The sequence below is a fragment of the Populus alba genome, chromosome 5 (genome assembly GCF_005239225.2).
Source record: "Populus alba chromosome 5, ASM523922v2, whole genome shotgun sequence".
NCBI classification, from domain to species: Eukaryota; Viridiplantae; Streptophyta; class Magnoliopsida; order Malpighiales; family Salicaceae; genus Populus; species Populus alba.
In genome coordinates this window covers 18,648,327-18,667,437 of record NC_133288.1, presented here as the reverse complement: position 1 = coordinate 18,667,437, position 19,111 = coordinate 18,648,327, and the positions used below count along the sequence as shown (strand labels likewise).

The window sequence follows — 19,111 nt, the reverse complement described above, 5'->3', positions numbered from 1 at the left end:
TGAAGAGAAATCTTGCTTTGAAAAGTTATTACCCAAAAAATGTTGTTGTTGTCCATGTCAAAGATTTCTCATTTGAAATATGTTTGGAAATATAGTTTGTTGGTTGTGTGTTTTTTAAATTTTTTTTTATTATTATTAAAAATTAGTTTTTTTATGTTTTTGCATTATTTTAATATACTAGCATTAAAAAATATTATTTAAATTTATTTTCAAATTAAAAATATTTTTAAAAACAATTAGTATGGAAATACTAAACACACGTTACAGTTTAATATATATATATATATATATATAAACATGAAATAATTCTCAATCTCAAGTCGATTCCAGCACGTGAGAGCCATTAACCCGTACAGTTATTTCAAGTCAAAGTTTGACATCTCCCAGTGAGTTCATCATTCTAAATGAAGAAAATTCTTTAAATGGCAAGAGTCTGTCTTCTGATTAGTTAGAAGTGTACACACACCTTAAATTTAACTTTCCCGTTTATGCTACATTTTCACCAAAGTTTCAATAAAATTTAAATTATTTTTTTATTTAAAATTAACTCTCTTTATATATATTATTTTAATATATTAATATCAAAAATAATTTTTAAAAAATAAAAAAACACTTTAAAAAATAAAATTATAAGATTAACACTTTTTTCTAATTAGGGTAATAACACTGAAATTATTCTTATCAACTCATCCCCTGCATTACGCATGTAAAACTCCAACTGCCCCCACCTACCAAAAAGCAGCCATGTCTACGACCTTTACAAGGTATCATGCAGCCCAGCCACTGGCTTAACTAGCAGCATGCTTCTTCTACACAGTTAATTGCTAACCAGAACAGTGAAAAAACAGAGCCTCGCCAGAAAAAGAAGATGCGAGGCGCACAGGTTGCTTCCGGTGGTCTCTATTGGGCCAGCACAAGGCCATTGTTTTGAGACTTTGTCCTGATCCAGACTGTATTTTGTATTATCTGATTCATGCTGGTCATCGGCTCGCGGTCCGATAAAAGTCAATGACCAGGAGGACTGAAATGGTACATTTTTGAATTGAATCTGAATATTATTGATATCTGAAACTCAGGTTTCCTCAACAGGAATTTTTCAAATTTGATGGCTTCCTCGTGCTATTACCACTTCCACATGCCATGAAAAGTCATTAACAGGCAATAAAGATGTTCGAGATTTTCTTTCATGGAAATGCCCGAGACTGTCTCGAGGCAGTCAAGCAAATTGCGCAGCCCAGCTACCTCACGTGTCTGGTTTTTATACAGCTGAGACACTAGTATCCTATCCGGTTAAATCACCCAGAGAACTGTTCATGGAAGCTTTTTCAAAAAATAAAAAAATTAACAAAAAAAAAGAAAGATGGGTAAAGTAAGGACTAGATGGCACTATCTACTAGTCCGCTTAAGCGGCCCAGTTACGTAGAAATAATCCAAGGCCCAGTTATGTAGAAATAATCCAAGGCCCATCAATGGGCAGTGATCATCATCATGGTGCATGAGAGAGCAAGGCCTGCTTTACTGAAATGCGATCAAACAAGAATACGCCTTTTTTACATACAGCTGTATCCAGTTCTGAGCCCTAATAGAAGACTCAGTTCTGGTAAGAATTTGATTGCAAGGGCCAGTAAAAAGCTGGGGCCATAACATTACACATCCTATCAACGAGTTTGATCTAAACCCTGCACATTACTTGTAGACTTTACATAGCTATTCATTCCAACTTGCAGGTCAGCGATGCAAAGAAATGATCTTCGTTGCTCTTGCTTTTCGTTGAAGAACTCTATTGTTCCAAGTGAGAGGGAACACGGAGGCTAACTTCCACAAGCCATGCACTCTTCCCGGTTCTGCAATGAGCATGCTGCCTGCGCCATGTCAGAACTAACAACATCCTCTGCCTTGTTAGGATTTTCCTGTTCCATCACAAAACAACAAATTCTGTCAACAATCATGTAAAAATATTTGCTTTTACGGAAAATCCAATCTATTTAGGTAAAACTGCAAATCAGTAGTCTAAAATGGAAAGATTGAAAAAAAAACATATGCTTAAAAACTAAATGGTCAATAGTGAAACCATGTTTGATTTTCTACTTCTTTCCATATTTGCTTTCCGTTCTCAAAATGGATTTTGTACCTTCGACACTATCAACTATAAATGAAACAGATTTATGGAACAATCGAAAACGATCTAGTGATATAAGGAAGAGAAAATCGCATACATTGTTGAGAACAGTTGTGTCAACAGTGAATTTGATAGCATCTGCAGCAGCACGTGTTCTCAGGTAGTACATGCCTGTTTTCAGGCCCTGTACAGAAAACATGACAAAATCAATAATAAACATATCGATGGATACACCCAAAACGCACTTTGAACAATCATAGCATAGAGAAACATATGCTATACTGTTTTCTTTTCCCAGTGACAGGTTACGCAGCCTTGGTAGCAACATGATGTGCAAAATTGATCAGGAGTTGTGCACTGCAATGAGCATGCAGTGTATTTATACTGCAAATTAAATATAAGCACCATACCTTTGACCAAGCATGGAAATGCAGGGAAGTTAGTTTCCCAAGATCAGGTTGCTCCATGTGAATATTCAGACTCTGACTTTGGTCTATGTAGCATCCACGATCAGCAGCCATGTCAACCAATGTCTTTTGCTTGATTTCCCACACCGTCCTGGTATCACACAGTAATTCTGCCTTGGCATGAAAAGATACAGATATGCTACAAAATATAGGATATAGACAAGATGAAGATAACCGTACTTGTAGATAGCTTTTAGCTGCTCGGGAATCTCAGGGATTTTTGAAACCGAGCCATTTTCATTTATTATCTTGTTTTTAAGAACAGGTGACCAGAGACCCATCTCCGTTAAATCATGAAGGAGGTGTTTGTTCATCACAACAAATTCACCGCTGAAAATGGATGTGGTTAGATGGCAGAGGGAAGAAGAACCACACTTTACAGAAATCAGCCTGTTAAAGCAAAACAAACCTTAAAACTCTGCGGCTATAGATATTGGACGTATAAGGCTCAAAACATTCATTGTTGCCAAGTATCTGACTTGTTGAAGCAGTGGGCATAGGGGCTGTGAGAAGGGAATTTCTTACACCACTTTTGGAGATCATTTCCCTAAGAGCATCCCAATCCCACATATCTGATGGTGTCACACCCCACATGTCCATCTGCAAAATCCCCTGAAAGAAAAGAAAGGTTGCCCAAGTTATGTTTCATATGTCTTCTCGAGGGCAAGGCATCCAATAGAATATGACATGGGCAAAATGCCATATCTTGGGTGATTTCTTTGCATGATGAGTCATTTTGAGGAAGAAAAAGGAGCAAAAGGTACACCGTTCTCTCTGTATTTCTCAAGCATTAACTATATAAGAATGAGACTGCTTCCTAGACCAAGCTCACCGTGCTATCCCTTTTGAAACATCTCTCAAATTCTTCTGAACATTAAATATAACATTTGCACCATCCTATAAAGCCATGGCATGAACCAAAGAAACAAAGATAGCAGAGGTCATCTAGTTGAAAATCAGACACCAAGGCATGCCATCTTAAACGTCTTTGGAATACTTTTACTGAAACTGATAAAATCAGAGATTCTCACCTTGCTCACAGGGCTTCCACAATATGTTTCATAAGGGCCATCTTTAGCAGCCAGCTCAGAAGAAGATCTCAGAGCATGATAGTATATGGTTTCAAATATGTCTTTGTTTAGCCTTTTTGCCTGTTACAAACAAGTGAAAAAATCAGTCTGGATGAACAATGCAAATGAAACCATATCATATTTGAGAGAAGCAAATTAATACCTCTGGTGAATCAAATGGCATGCCAAGCAAAATGAAGGTATCAGCAAGACCTTGAACACCAATACCAATTGGTCTGTGTCTTAAATTTGACGTCCTTGCAGTTTCAACGGGATAGTAATTAACATCTATGATTTTATTAAGATTTGCAGTGATCGTCGCTGTAACCTAAGATAGCAACAAAAGTTTATAAGAAACCAAAGTCTCCCAGATAGAATAATTCAGATTTCTTAAAAGATAAAAAGATACAGTTCTATCTTAAATATATCTAGTGTAAGTGAGTTTCTATAAACAAATGTACATTAGCATGCTTTTCAATCTGTGCAACAAGTTAAATTTAGAGATCGCCTCCATTCTAACTAAAACAAACCTCTGCTAGTTTTTCAAAATCAAAGTATCTGTTCTTTGATTCTCTACTTCCAAACATCTTGGAAGACTGTGATTCAGCAGGTAACCCCTACAGCAAGATGTAAAGATTGTTGAGCAGCATATTAAATTATTAATAAGGTAAGAAAAAAAAGATCTGGTAGACGAAACTATCAATGCAACATTCATTTTCAGTGTCCCACCGTTTCCATGACAAATCGTGGAAGAGCAATGGATGCCAGATTGCAAACTGCTGTTTCTGTTGGACTTGTGAACTCAATAACTTCAGTACAGAGGTTTGAAGACTTGATAGTGCCCAGATTCTGCTGGTTGCTTTTCCGGTTGCAAGAATCCTGAACAAATAAAAGGTGCATTTATAATACACTAAAAACAATGTGGAACATTGAAATGCCCATATCCATGGTAAATTACATGTAATACCTTGAAGAGCATGTAAGGCGTTCCTGTTTCAATTTGGGAGTTTAAAATCTCAAACCAGAGTTTCCTAGCTGAAATAATTTTCTTTGCCTTATCCTATATTCATAAACACACAAGTAATTGTCAGTTCCAGTGCAGACAATTACTTCAACATTTTTATACAAACAACCATCACAGAAGTAGCTAGTTTTCTACCTCTCTTTCATACCGAGTATACAGTTTTTCAAATTCTTGTCCCCAACAATCAGCCAAACCTGGAGCCTCACTAGGGCAAAACAAAGACCATTTGTCATCACCCCGAACTCTTTCCATGAAGAGATCAGGAATCCAAAGAGCAAGGAATAGGTCTCGAGCTCGATGTTCTTCCTGCAGAAGGCATCAAGAAGAAAAAGCACAAGATAAAGAGTCATGAAAAATAAGAAAGGAAAATTCAAGGATCTGAATCAAAAAGAAAAAAAAAAAAGAATCTTTTTCATTTGGAACTAACCAATATATACCCCTACTTAGATTAAGGTCAGTGTTACGTAAGTCCATTAAGTAATGAACATACCTTTCCGTGGTTTTTTCTGAGATCTAGAAACTCAAAGATATCGGCATGCCATGGCTCCAGATATATAGCGAAAGCACCTAATAAAAACAAAAAGATTGGCCATTGAAAAAAAAAAAAAAAAAAAAAGACGACCCAATAAATCACATAGCATAGACAAAATTTAACTACATTCATGCAAAATCACTCTTATCTGCTGTCTTGCTTTATCCACATAAACAACTTGCACTCAAACGCATTAAAAAATATAAGTAGCACAATTGAGCTTATACCTTTCCTCTTCCCTCCTCCTTGATCAACATAGCGTGCTGTGTTGTTGAACACTCGAAGCATGGGAACTATACCATTGGAAGTACCATTTGTCCCCCGAATGTAACTGCCTGTGGCGTGGATATTATGAACAGCAATACCAATTCCTCCAGCTAATTTGCTAATAACAGCACACTCCTTCAGAGTATCATATATGCCTTCAATGCTGTCATCTTTCATGCACAGGAGAAAGCAGCTGCTCAACTGCCATATCAACCGATCACCCAACGCCAAATAAATAACAAAATCACATGAGCAATTCATGTAGATTAGCACTGTTATTCAGATAATGGAGAACACTGATACAACACAAACATACTTGAGGCTGGGCAGTCCCTGCATTGAAAAGGGTAGGAGTAGCATGAGTGAACCAACTGTGAGACATTAAGTGATAAGTTTTGGTGGCAGATTCAATGTCATCTTTGTGGATACCAACAGCAACTCTCATCAGTAGGTGCTGTGGTCTTTCTACAATCTTTCCATCAACCTTCAAAAGGTAGGACCTCTCAAGAGTTTTGAAGCCAAAATAATCATATTCAAAATCCCTGTCATAGAGGATCTCACTGTCCAGCCGTTCAGCATTCTGATACCAATAAAGGCATTGATTATTATATATATATACATAATTTATATAATTCCTCGGTCACAGATTAATAGAAAAAATGGTTAGTTTCGCATGTTGTCCACGCCTCTGTTACCTGCAGCTTGAAAACAATAAAACAACAATTAAGATGAGTTTACCTTCATGATTATTTCATAGACATCATCTGCAATGAGAGGAGCCTTCTGCCCAGACCCCTTATTGAAGTTATTATACATTAATTTGATCCTGCATTACCAGCCTTTAAATCAATTTCAAGTAAATACAAAATACAATTAAATAAAAAAAAACCCCATGAAACCAAATACTCACGTCTCTGAGAAGGATTTTTTTGTGTTCTTATGCAGCCTCGAGACAGAAATTCTTGCAGCCAACTACATCACATTATCAAACAAAAACAATCAAGTTCAACCCAAACCTATCAGTAATTAACTAATCAAACTGACTTCAAACAACAGAAATCACGACATAAACAATTATCCCCGATCGATCAAAACCCAAATGAAAATCACCTCAAACAGCCCAAACAACCACTAAAAAACACAGTTGCACTAAAACACAAGCTTGAAAACAAATTTGACACGCACACACACACAATAAACTACAAAAATCAAAATTAACAAAACACCGGATTGCAAAAGATTACAAAATCACTGACCAAAGCATAATCAGGGTGATTAGCAGTCATAGAAGCCGCGGTCTCAGCAGCTAACTCGTCAAGCTGGGTTGTAGTGACACCTCTATAAACCCCTGCACAGACTTTCTGTGCCACAAGCACTGGATCACAGTGATCGTTACTTAGCCCATAACTCAATTTCTTCAATCGAGCAGTTATCTTATCAAAACGGACCGGTTCTTGCCGCCCATCTCGCTTGATCACGTACATGGTTGATATTTGAATTGGATAATTTAAAAGGAAGTGAATGAGCGAGGAATTTTATCGAACATGTAATGTGGATTGTTAGTGTAAACGGACATGAGTGCTTACTTATAGAGAGAGATGGTGTAGAGAGGAAGGAGTGTACGAGAGAAGCTAGAGGGAATTTTGAAGGATTTGAATTTGAAAGTTTTATGAGGTTTTCTTCTTTTCTTTTATATGTATTTTTTTTTGTTTATGTGTGCAGTTCGAGGGAATAATTCAAGTTTCCCGCTAGAAGTATCTTCAGGCATTTATATTATTAGGGTATTGGGTTTAATTTTTCCATTTCGAGCCTATGAAATATCATTAATTTTTGTTAATCAAGCTTTTGGTTAAATTTCACTGTGAAAAAATTAGTAAAATTTTAATTAATCTTTTTATTTTCAGTGTAAATAACATATTTTGAGTAAATAAGGGGGCTAAACTTTGTTGCAGCAAGTAAACTAACCTTAATGTTTATAATTCCTCGCCGCGCTAAATTACTTTTTTGTGTAAAAAGTGATATTTAAATTTTAAAATTAGATAAAAAAATATAAAAAAAAAATAATTATGACAAACTTATAATAATGCTTATTAAGATTAAACCAACTTGAGATACTTATCAAATTTGCAGATTATATTATATGATTACAATAATCTGATAAAAAAACTAAAAAAGAATTTCAATTATATAAAATAAATTAAAAAATAAAAATTAAAAAAATAAGAATTAAAATTAACATACAAAATAAAATTTATATTCAATTCAAGGGTGAAAATAAAAAAAATAATAATAATAAATTTAGTAAAAGAATAAAAAAAATAAAAAAAAATGAGGCTTGGAATTGACATAAAAATTAAAACAATATTGTAATTAAACAGTGAAATTAAAAATATATATATTAACTTTTACAAAAGAACCAAGAAAAATCAAAACAATAACGATCAAATTAAAAAATATAAAATCATCAATTTGAATTAGAGAATAAGGTTGAAAATCAATAATTTTTTTACAAAAGAGCTAAGATAAAAAAAAAATTAAAAATCCATAGAATAACGACCAAACTGAAGAATATAATATTTGATAAATTAGGATTTAAAGATGAAATTGAAAAATAATAAAACTTCTATAAAATAACCAAGACCAAAAATCAAAAGAATAGAAACTAAAATTAAAATACCAACAACCAAGAATGTCAAGTTGCAATTTTTAAGGGAGAAAAGAGAGAGGACGAAAAAAAAAAAACACTTGCGACAAATTAAACCATCATTGGACGCGTGCCACACCAAAAAAAAAAAGAAATAGCAGTGCTTTCAACAACATGGTGGAAAGGTTTTTTTGGACATTAGAGGAGGGCGTTTGGGAACGCGGTGCAAACCGCGTTTCCACAAAATTTGAACTTTTTTTTTTTTGCTAAAATTTAATGTAGTTTATATGTTTTGGATCGTTTTGATGTGCTGACGTCAAAAATAATTTTTAAAAAATAAAAAATATTATTGGCATGCATTTCGGCATGAAAAATTATTTAAAAAATAACCGCTACCACACTCTCAAACACGCTATAAAAAGCACCGCACACGCGTGTGCACCTCCCATGTGCATGTTTTTTCTGTTTTTTAATTTAGCTAAATACAAAACTACCTTTAAGATTATTTTTTAATTACAGAAAAAAAAAACATTATGAAAAACTCAAAACCCTGCTTGACCTAGATCCGGAAATATATTGATCTCCACACTTTATTTGACCCCAAGTGGTGATGAGGGTCTAAATTCATTAGATGAATCCATGATCAAAGAAGAAAAAACAACATAATTTTTAAATCATAAATACTCACGAGCATCAAAAGATTTTAAAACCAGACAGACTATGCAGGATCCATTTCCACCCATTGCTATTTGGTAACTAGTTGTTACTCAATGGCCATTGATTGATATGGAAGTTGTTGACAATTGATTCAGCAAGTTTGCCATTTGTTAAGATTATCGAAGAACATTATCCAATCGATTATCAAAAGAATCGTGCATTGCTTACAGAGGTTCACCAAAAAATAGATTTTAAATTTAAATATGTTCAGGTAAATTATAAAAGCAAAAGTGCCTGACTACAAGATAAAAAAATGAATATTTCATAACATTTTTTATAAATATATTCGGCATTAAAGATAATAACTCGTAGATTTCCACCAAAGAACTTCTCTTTGGGAACCAACAAGCTTAATTCCTGGTTAAAGCAAATATAAAAGGATGGAAAATTTTTTGTTAACCATAAGGTCGACGCGTTGATTTTACACTTCCAATTTTAGCTTGGAAAATCTAGGGGATTGTACCGTGGAACCCTTCAACAAACGGAAACGGTGATGCCTTTTGGAAGTAATTTCCCCACAGCTATTTCTTGTTTCATGAGAACTGGTTCACATCATGAACCTCGTATAAATACTTGTTTAAGGTCAAAGAGGATGATAATGATACAGGAACAGCGACACAGTAACGATCTATACTTTTATCTACTTTTGATTTAAAAGACAGGACAGCAATAAACCTCTTTTTTTTGTCGCTTCACCATTGGTTTTTGCATTAGAGGATGTACATTTGAACTCATTTTCGTCTTCTCTGAGCTGTAGGGGGTAGTTTCTCAGATGGACCACAAGGAAGTTTCTGCCCGGTCTCCCTTTCAATTCTGCTCTTGAGCTCTCTGAGTATCCGAATTTGGGCAAGCTTCTCAGGAGACAATTTGTCCCAGTAGATCCCTGCAGGTTAAAAGAGTTCGTTCTCTAAGAACAGGAGACCAAAACTACCTGAACCCATTACAAGGTTGCTTTATGAGACAAACTCTAAAAAAACTGCAGTACACTTCAGACTTGAAACTACGGGCTGCAGTGGTTCACAAACCTTGAGGCTTGGGAATATTAGTGTTGGTGAAGATGACTTGGTCGGGAGTGCATATGATGTCAACGGGAACATCATGGATCAGCAATTTCTCAACCGGAATATCTTCTACCAATTGGCAGTCATGCACTGCAAGAGTTTTGAAGAGTAAGAAATCGTCGAAACAGTTTAAAGAGAACAATAGTTCAGTAATAATAAGCATGGCAACAGTGTGAATAAAGGGAGCGTAGGAAATGAGATCCAGAGTAAGCGTTCCAAGTTCCAACTACCGGAGGTCACAACTGGTGTTGAGTCATCAATAGCTCCCATATACCGCAGCATCCCATATTCAAGTTCTGCAAATCCCTGCACTCCGAAATCTCTCTGACATTAACCTTACAGAATCTTCAACTGCAAGATGGTGCACTTCACAGTAACAAAAACCATCTCCATTTTCAGAATGAAGGTTTGAAATTATAGTTAAGGACCATATCCATCCATTAACTCTCAAATATTTTTCAATGCATTTGACTGGCAAAGATTACGTTGAGTTTATAATACAAGAAAGATTGTATTATTACCTCTCCCTTGCCAAGTCGAGCCCCTGTTTTTGGGTCAACAGCGACAGAACCAATGACAATTAGGTCAACCTTGATCTTCTCATCCAATCCAATAGGCCTTCCATTCTTGGCAACACCTACAGAGGTGCATGCCTCATTTATGGTACTAGGGCTTAACATGTGAGATTCAAGTATAGAGAAAAACCCAGTTCTCAAACGGGGTTGAGGAGTTAACAGTTTCTTTCCACCTGCAAACACCACGAGGAGGCACTGAGAGCTTACTCATAAGTTTGCTGCAAGTCATACTTACAAGAGTATGGTTTAAGGCTACAATATGATGGAAGACTAACCAGAGAGAGTGAGAAATCTGACTTGTTTTTGTGGTGAATCCGGATTTACCTTCACACAACTCGCGTCGAGAAACACCTCCAACCCACTCAACTGCCATGACCCAACCCCAGTAAAAAAACTCTTACATTCACTACCCGTAAACAAAGCACGCGTTCAAAAGGAGAGAAGTAAAAAAAAAAAAAAAAAAAAAAAAAAAACAGGGTTGGCTCTTTTACCATTTTAGCAGCAGCTGAGGCGCCAACGAAATTGGGGATCCGGTGGTGAACAGGTCTGGGGTTCTGAGCAATATTTCGGGCCTCCATCAAATCCCAAATTCTCTTCCGGATGACCCATTTCCAAGCTTTGGGGTCATCCTCTGAACTCGTCTCCATCTCTCTTTTAGAAGTCTCGGCCATTGAGTCTCTTGCCTGTGCATCAAGTCTCAACCTCTCGGCCTCGTAAGCTTTTTCATCCAAAACGACGTTATCGTCGTGGGCATTTCGCTTAGAATTTTCCAGCTTGCAATTTGAATTGAACAATCTCTTGCTATGAGTTCTCCTCGAGAAGAAACAAATTAAAGATGGAGAAGAATGGGGGTGGTTAAAGAGGAGTGTGTGTGTGAGCGGAAATGGAGCTGCTATTCGGGTCAGAGTTGAATCCATTTGTAGGAACTAGAAATCCGGGATATGAAGTGAAATATGTTCTTTGCCCGTGGATTTTAGAGGAAAAAGGTGATTGGGCATAAATCGGTGGTTGTTCGTGTTTGGCATTGTTTTTTAGATTACAGTTTAAAAAAGAAAAGGTAATTTAAAAAAAATATATATTTGAAGTGTAGTGTTTTTTTATTAAATTTTTTTAAAAAATAATCATACATAGAACGTGAAAAAAAAAAATAACTAATCAAATATATTTTTTATATGATTAGACAAAATACAAATATAAAGTATAAGCTAACACGGTCAAGATTAACTTCAAAACCGTTTTAGCAATTATTGTCAGCCAATCAAAAACAATTTAAAAATATATTTTAATTTTTTAAAAAAAAACATAATTTAGCATCATCTCACATAGATTCAATCAATCTGAATGATGGATAGAAATATAAGTTGATCTAAGTTAATGTAATTTATTATTTAATTTTCTTTTTTAAATAATTTTTACTATTCTTCTTGATCTTGCTGTTTAGAGCACAATTCCAATCAGCCTCAGCATCTTGAAAACTTCTGATGATGATGTTTGGGGCTCAGGAGAGAATATCCTGAAGAAGCATTATTGCCGACGCGATTATGAAAATTTTTCACACAGCGCGTGCACAGACAGAGAGAGGGAAGAGAGGCAGAGGATGAAGAAGAAGAGGAGGCGGCCTGAGAAGAACAGTGAAGAGCAGAAGCAGGAGATGGAAGGAGGGGAAGAACGAAGAGGAGAGAGTAGATGGAAGAAATCCAAAGAAGAACATTAGGAAATAGGGAAGAATAAATTTAGGAGGGGGGCTAGGAATACAACAGTAACGGCCCAATTAGCCTGAAATACAAGAATATACAGCAATGATACAAAATATTCCCCCTCCATGAGAGAGGGGAAACCTCTCTCTCCCTACTCTTCAAAACTGACCATATCTGAAAACAAGAAATCTAATCCTCTGAAATTAAGTAAACATTCCTAAGAAATAATTGGTACAAACATCAGAAGTGAGTGAGGAAGACAGTAAATAAAAATGAAGGAGCATCATCCACCAGTAAAAAAGCAATGAACCGTTACAAGAGAGGAGAGTAGGAGCTGTCACCAACATGTGAATATCCTTGTGAAGCATGAATCCTCAGGAATTATTATTACCATAGTAAATCTTTAACACTGCTATTCTTTTATTGGTTTTCTCTAATGGACTGTAGCTGGGAGAATGAGATTCGGACAATTGACCCAGCAAGTGAAGTAGCATGCTTGCACACGAGGGCTTCCGTGGCCTCCTCCTCGGTTTCAAACAGAACAAGCGCCTGCTTCTTACCATTCATCTCAAAGAGCTTGGTGTTCACAACGGTGCCATGTTCCTCTACAAGACTCACAATCTCATCCTCAGTGATGACCTGAGGTAAAGTGGAAAGATGAATCATCTTTGTTGGTGAACAGCAGTATCGGTAGTTCTTCGCAGCATTACGGTTGAAGCGATTCAGATTAGAGTGCATGTACTCGTGCGTATCAGCACCTTGAGTTATGTTTGGATGCTTTGAAAAGTTGACCTCCAATCGCTTTCCAAAAAGCATGGCACCCTGTTCCACATATGAAAGAACATAAATACTGCCCTTTGAGACAAGCTGATATGGAGCATTCAAGGAGAGGAATTTATATCCAACAAACAATAATAACGAAGCAATGAATTCTGAGAAATCTTCATAGACCGAACCTTCAGAAAATGTACTGCCAATTCAGCTTGGAAACCATCCCCCATCTGAACAAGTGCATGATCAGGCTTGTTGCGAAGAAGCTTAATCCGCACTATGTTTCCATAGAGAGAAAACAGGTTGAAAAGCTTATCCTCGTCTATTCTCTGGGTACAGAAACATTTTTCTTGCATGAATATCAGGAGTCTATTAAAAACTATATTCAAAAAGAAGAAAGACATCAGAATAAACTTACATCAGGGTTTAAATTGGAGACAAGAATTGTGCACCTATCATTTGTCCCACTAATTCCAGGAGGCAAACCTCCACCAAAGGCAGCAGCAATTGCAGCTGCATTGGGCATCTAAATTTTCCAAAAGAGATCAAATGTAGTAAATTATATCATATCCAAGAACATTTTAGTAAGATATATGCAAAATAAATCTAATTTTAGGCAAATAATTTATGTCTTTGAAGGAATATCAGGCTATTACAGAAGGTAGCATCTTATTGAGAATGTTATTCTATGAAAATTTCTTACAGAAAAAGTATATTTTTTATTACAAACAATTGTTATGTTATATAAACCAGGAGAGATGGCGAATGTATTTCCCGGTAATACCTGATATTCCCCAAATGCAGAGAATAAATTTAGAAAATAGCAAAGCCAGCCAAGAAGATTTACAAGATGTAGCTCTTTAGGCTGTCATTCATGCCTTGCCATTTCCTTTATATCAATTCTAAAGTTCCAGGAAAAAAAAGGGTGGAAGGACCCAATGGTAAACAACATACACAGTGAGGTGTTTCCTGTTACAGATTGGGAGAATATAAAAATACCAACTCTGGTGTAAAATGCAGCAAGAAAAATAGGTAAGTTCGATGTCCCAGTTCAAGTTTCCTGAAACTGATCAATAGCATCATCACTACGACATTTTTTAGGTATCAGTTTTCAGGTTTCAACCCTAGCTGTTAGTTTCTGGAAACAAGTTAGCAAAACAACCACCTGGACATCAATTAGGCAGGCCATTACTGTAAATGTAGGAAAGAACAAAAAAAAAAGCGATAAATAATTGTGGTCAGCAGACATCCTGAATATTACACATGGATGATAAATAGTCTGTATGGTGCACCGCAGCAATACCCACCTGAGGATATCCAACTGCATGGAATAAAAAAAAGGATTTAGTGCTCAATGAAAGCTAAGAGTAACAGATCATTGTAACCTTTAAAGCCAGCACATGCCCTGACTCCAGTAGCTTTAAGAGCATACATACCTGCATCGCCATATGATGGCTGCAGCAAAAAGAAACAGAAAAGAATTTAATTACTCAAACCACCTATCACCAACCAACATGAAAAAACAACAAGAGAAGAGTACATACTTGGGAAGATCTGGCTCTCTGTTCTGAAGGCAGGTTAGGATTAGTGAAATCCCTGTACAAAGGAAGATATAGTTTTTGGCAACATTGATAGGAAAACATAGAAGTCAAACTAAGAAGCCATAAGACAAACCAATCACCTTGAGCTGTCATTGTTGTAGTTCACTTGCAACTCATCCAGGCTAGATGACAAACATGAAAAGTACATTAATATCACCCCTCAAAAACAAAAGAATCAGAAACCTCTTTCTGTGGTCACAGGAATCAGAACTCCCCCACTGCGCCCTTCCTTGATTCCCAAAGACCAGAAAAAGAGGATCGAGTGGGTGCGATAATAAAAATCATAGAATGTTCATTACATACTTTGAAAACTGAATGTCCAGCTGACAGCAGCCATCATAGATATTGCGTCCCTACCAAAACAGCCAAGTTCCAAAAACTCTTATTTGAAATCCAGCCAACTGCAACACCTTGAAAGCAAGCTTCCAGGTAAAAGCAACTTCTTGAATAAAAAATTGAATAGTACCTGAAGAGAAGTCCTAGCCTGAACAGCACTCTGGCGTGACTGGTATTGAATAAGGGCTTGGAAACCTAAAAATATGCAAAACATTCATGCATGACAATTTCAAATCATACTCCTCTGCATTTTTAATAAAAAGCATAACATAAATCCACAAAGCACTCAGGATAAGAAGTTAAGTAAGCGAAGCTAAGTAAAGAAAACACAGATGATTCTTAGCTATAAAGCTATGGTACAATTAGAATGCACAAAAGTAAATACCAAAATTATTTAATGTAGTAACTACAATTATTAAAAGAGAGAATGGAGAGAGAGGGGAAGGAGGAGAAAATGAAACTTCAAGAAGCTGACCAGCTGACTTCTGAAATGTGACCATCTTCTCCACAAATCCATGGGGGGAAAAAACTTGATGCAGCACGTCCACTGTAATAGGATATTGCATGTGATGGATGGTAATTAACAGAATTCGATTTGGCTGTGCATCCAGAGAGTGCCCGACAGCAGACATCATAGAGACAGAAGAGAGAGAAGAGAATAAATAGAGAAGCATAGATAGCGAGAGGAGATATAATGCGAATTATAGTTAGAAGAAAGATAGAACAAAACAGATCCTTTATAGTTGATGGTTCAACATGCAGGAAGCATACAATCACAGAACTAAAAGGAAAAGCATGAGTTCCAAGGCAAATTTTGAGATATGAAAAGTCTGAAAGAGGAAAATTGTAGGTTACAGTTTATTAAAGAGACATAATTAACCTGCTATGCCTCTATACAGTTACATCAAATCATCTGATAATGGAATGCATAAGACCTGGTAGAAGTACTAGGACCATGTTATCTCTACATTTTAATTCAAATTAAGCAAACATTGTGGATGATCTATAATAGACACATGAAGGAAAAAAGCAAGGAAGAAAACAAACAATCCACAGTGATTACAGTGTTGGCTTCATATTTGTGATTGAAGAAACTGATGATATTTCTCCTCTAATAACTTGCTTTCTGGTTATGAATAATCATCATTACCTAAAAACACCATACGACACTCTTCAACTTAATGTCGCTATTAACCCTCACCAACCAATAAAAAGACAGTGCACCTCTCCAGCCATCCATCAATTGATAATAAAGAATCCTTTTCATCCCTGTAGCGCTCTAAAGTTCAACAAGGAATCATGGAAGCTTCTAGCTCCCCGCTTATATGGATTGCAAAGTAATGCTATCAATAATGCAACACCATTTGGTTTTTGATATCTTAGACTAGAAAGTACCCACCTCTTCTCCTCGCCCTTGAGTATTTTGATCCATTGTAGTCAGTTCTTGATGCGATGAGAATTGAACATAAACATTCCTTCCCCTGCAAGAAGAAAAGGAGATTCAAAACACGTATTACAGTTATCAGTTTGGACCATTTGGTAGCGGTATTTACACCAAAAACAAAACAAAAAAGGAAATGCCCTTGCAGAAAGTTCTGAGAGAAAACAATGTACAAACTTCACCTTATAGTTGGCTGAACATCTGTATAGTATTGAAGAGCATTGATGGCTGAAGGAACATCTTGCATTTGAAGGAGAGCCTGCATGCATGGCAATCATAACAGACCATGTCACATTCCAGGTTCTGCAAAAATCTGATGTATTAATAATCACCACTATTCAATAAGCATTAAAGTAACCTGATTTTTAGCACGAAGCATAACAAGCTTCGTTATAACCCCGAATGGCTGGAACAGCTGAAGCAAGTCATTCTAGAAGAACAACATAAGATCATCAGTGATGCATGAATGTAAACCAGAGCATCAGCACCATTTCATGATTCAGAAATGCTTTTGAAGACAAAGTAAAAGACAAATCTTTCCAAAACTATTTCCAGTTATCACTGTGTTTCAACACTTGCAAAGCTTCTAACTAATTAGGAGACAACTCTAGATGATTTCAGTGACTTTAACACTTAATGACAAAAAACAGTCAAGAAAACCCAGAGCATGTAAGCTGAGTTTTATTCAGGTTAAGATTTTATTGAATAAGATAATCAATCACACTCTTTGTATTAAAGCCAGCCTGGAATTGAATTCATTATTATCCTATCCTTTTAATAATTAGATAATTTAAAAATGTTATGCCAACAATCGGATTTGAAGCGAGATAATCTAGCATTGCTTCCTAAGAGCGTAACTTTAAGCCCAGCCTTGGCTATTAGTATCATCAGATTTAGCTCATCGAACGCATCTTCTTTAATGTGAATCATTTTTTTTATTATACCACTAGGGTAATAAACCCGGGTATTAAAGATAGATGATAAAACACATATTACATAGGTTGCAGATTTTCCCTATTGTCTTTCTGTGGTCTGATAGAAAGCATGCTCTCGCATCTATCACATTTAGGAATATAACACCCCCTGATTCTTTTCAGAAAGAAGTTTTCAGTCTTCTTCAAGTTCACTAAATACTACTGCATGGGGAAATTGAAAGGATGGTAACTCATGTGTTTGCAATTTTCAGGACAAGTCCTCATCATCCCATCAAGAGTATTGAATTTGTTTGGTTCATGTTTTACAAGGGGTTTCTCCTCTATCCCATTTAGCATAAGGAAATATAAGACTTTCCTTCCTAGGCTATATAGAACGCTAATCAACATGTCTTTACAAAAACGTTTGACTCATATGCCATCCAATTTATTATAACCAAAAGGAAAGTTAATATCTCCAGGCATTATAAGAAGTGTTATCCATCAACTTCCAAAAAAGTATCATTCCTCATGATACGTTTCAACACGTATAGAGATGTTTGGATAAATACACTAATTGTTTCAAATACTTAAATCACAGCTTGTGATTTTTTATGCGTGTGTGTGCGTGTGCGTGCATGAGAAAGAGATGGGGATATACTTCAGAAATCTCATGCCCCACGTTGCGAACATGGATAACTTTGGAAGGCTCAGTCATTTTCGAACCAGTCTACAACAAACAAACACAAGAGTTAATCCATATTTTCCATTCTCAAAAGAAAATTGCATTCAAAGTTCCTCACACGAAACAAAGGAAAAAACATTCACTTCTTCCTTCAACATGGAAAATGTTCACAGTATAATCAAAAAACATTCTAAGTTCAATTCAAAACAAAAAAAAAATGCAACCTTACCACACACAAAGCAGTGCTAAATCATGAAATGCTAACAACTTGCTTGAGAAACACAAAACTCGTTAAATATTTACTATTTTTCCACTTCAATTCATGTGCAAATCTTAAACAATGCATTTATTTAAGAAACTAATCATCCAAGTACAATAAAACGCCTAAACCCCATGTCACTGAATGAATAGCATAGCTGCAGGCAAAGGTCATGAAATTCGAAACCCTAGCAAACGGTCCATTTGGAAGCTGATAAATAGTTAAAAAAAATAAAGCAAAAATATCGAATCTAAAAACAAAATCATCTTGCAGTAAAATACAAAGCTGTCCACTTCATCGGATTTTCTCAGTTACCAAACAGACCCCTTCACATTCATCGAGTGAGATCGAGAATCGAAGAGAGAGAAATAGAGAACTTGCCTCGGAGAGAAAGAGAGTGAGGGGTGGGGAGGGGAGAAAGATCGTTTCGTACTAAGAACAAGGAGGAGGAAAAGTACTATGTAGATCGACACCTACGCAGGCACGCTGTCCGTCTCTGCTGTGCGTGGCTATTGCCCTATCTCCGACTTTTAAAATGACTCTACTTTGGATGGACTTTCGAGTGACGAGTAATGGTGGACCCTCTCTAGGAAAAAAAAAAAAAATGGGAAGGACCCATATTATCTTTTATTATTTTTTACTTTGTTTTGGTGGTTTCGATTTTTTATTTTACAGTTACTTTTTGCTCATTTTATATGAAATCCTTGAGATTTTACACATGCTTTGAATTTCTGTATCAACAACGTCAGATTTAGGGTGCATTTGAATTTGAATTGAGTAAAGAATGTAGGTTAAGAGTTGAGAAGCATGATTAATCTTAGAGGTAATTATTTTTGGTTTGATTTAGTTTTTATTAAAAAAAAGTAATTAGGCTAAAAAAAATAAAAAAAAACCGAAACCGATTAAAATCGACTTGTTTTAATTTGGTTTTTTA

The 19,111-nt window shown here is 35.9% G+C and overlaps 3 protein-coding genes across 3 annotated transcripts; all 3 read right to left on the bottom strand.

Moving 5' to 3' along the window:
• Positions 1-1,489: 1,489 nt before the first annotated feature.
• Positions 1,490-7,268, bottom strand: LOC118061811 (ribonucleoside-diphosphate reductase large subunit). The gene is made up of 17 exons (XM_035075387.2): positions 6,736-7,268; positions 6,390-6,451; positions 6,218-6,305; positions 5,796-6,059; positions 5,440-5,680; positions 5,171-5,247; positions 4,816-4,986; positions 4,624-4,716; positions 4,386-4,535; positions 4,187-4,273; positions 3,820-3,984; positions 3,618-3,737; positions 2,996-3,198; positions 2,767-2,916; positions 2,530-2,677; positions 2,217-2,303; positions 1,490-1,910 (listed from the first exon to the last, which is right to left on the bottom strand). Exons 1-17 carry the CDS (start codon positions 6,961-6,963, stop codon positions 1,812-1,814), a joined length of 2,433 nt encoding a protein of 810 aa, XP_034931278.1. The 5' UTR covers positions 6,964-7,268; the 3' UTR covers positions 1,490-1,811.
• A 1,818-nt stretch (positions 7,269-9,086) lies between these two features.
• LOC118061812 (5-formyltetrahydrofolate cyclo-ligase-like protein COG0212) lies at positions 9,087-11,512 on the bottom strand. Its single transcript, XM_035075389.2, has 6 exons — positions 10,968-11,512; positions 10,752-10,842; positions 10,423-10,649; positions 10,132-10,207; positions 9,866-9,991; positions 9,087-9,723 (listed from the first exon to the last, which is right to left on the bottom strand). Exons 1-6 carry the CDS (start codon positions 11,391-11,393, stop codon positions 9,572-9,574), a joined length of 1,098 nt encoding a protein of 365 aa, XP_034931280.1. The 5' UTR covers positions 11,394-11,512; the 3' UTR covers positions 9,087-9,571.
• An 836-nt stretch (positions 11,513-12,348) lies between these two features.
• LOC118061813 (polypyrimidine tract-binding protein homolog 3) lies at positions 12,349-18,718 on the bottom strand. The gene is made up of 15 exons (XM_035075392.2): positions 18,559-18,718; positions 17,895-17,963; positions 16,681-16,752; positions 16,505-16,581; positions 16,281-16,362; positions 15,357-15,480; positions 15,012-15,076; positions 14,849-14,898; positions 14,626-14,667; positions 14,489-14,540; positions 14,381-14,399; positions 14,252-14,265; positions 13,363-13,470; positions 13,130-13,273; positions 12,349-12,995 (listed from the first exon to the last, which is right to left on the bottom strand). Exons 2-15 carry the CDS (start codon positions 17,949-17,951, stop codon positions 12,594-12,596), a joined length of 1,308 nt encoding a protein of 435 aa, XP_034931283.1. The 5' UTR covers positions 17,952-17,963; positions 18,559-18,718; the 3' UTR covers positions 12,349-12,593.
• Positions 18,719-19,111: the final 393 nt, after the last annotated feature.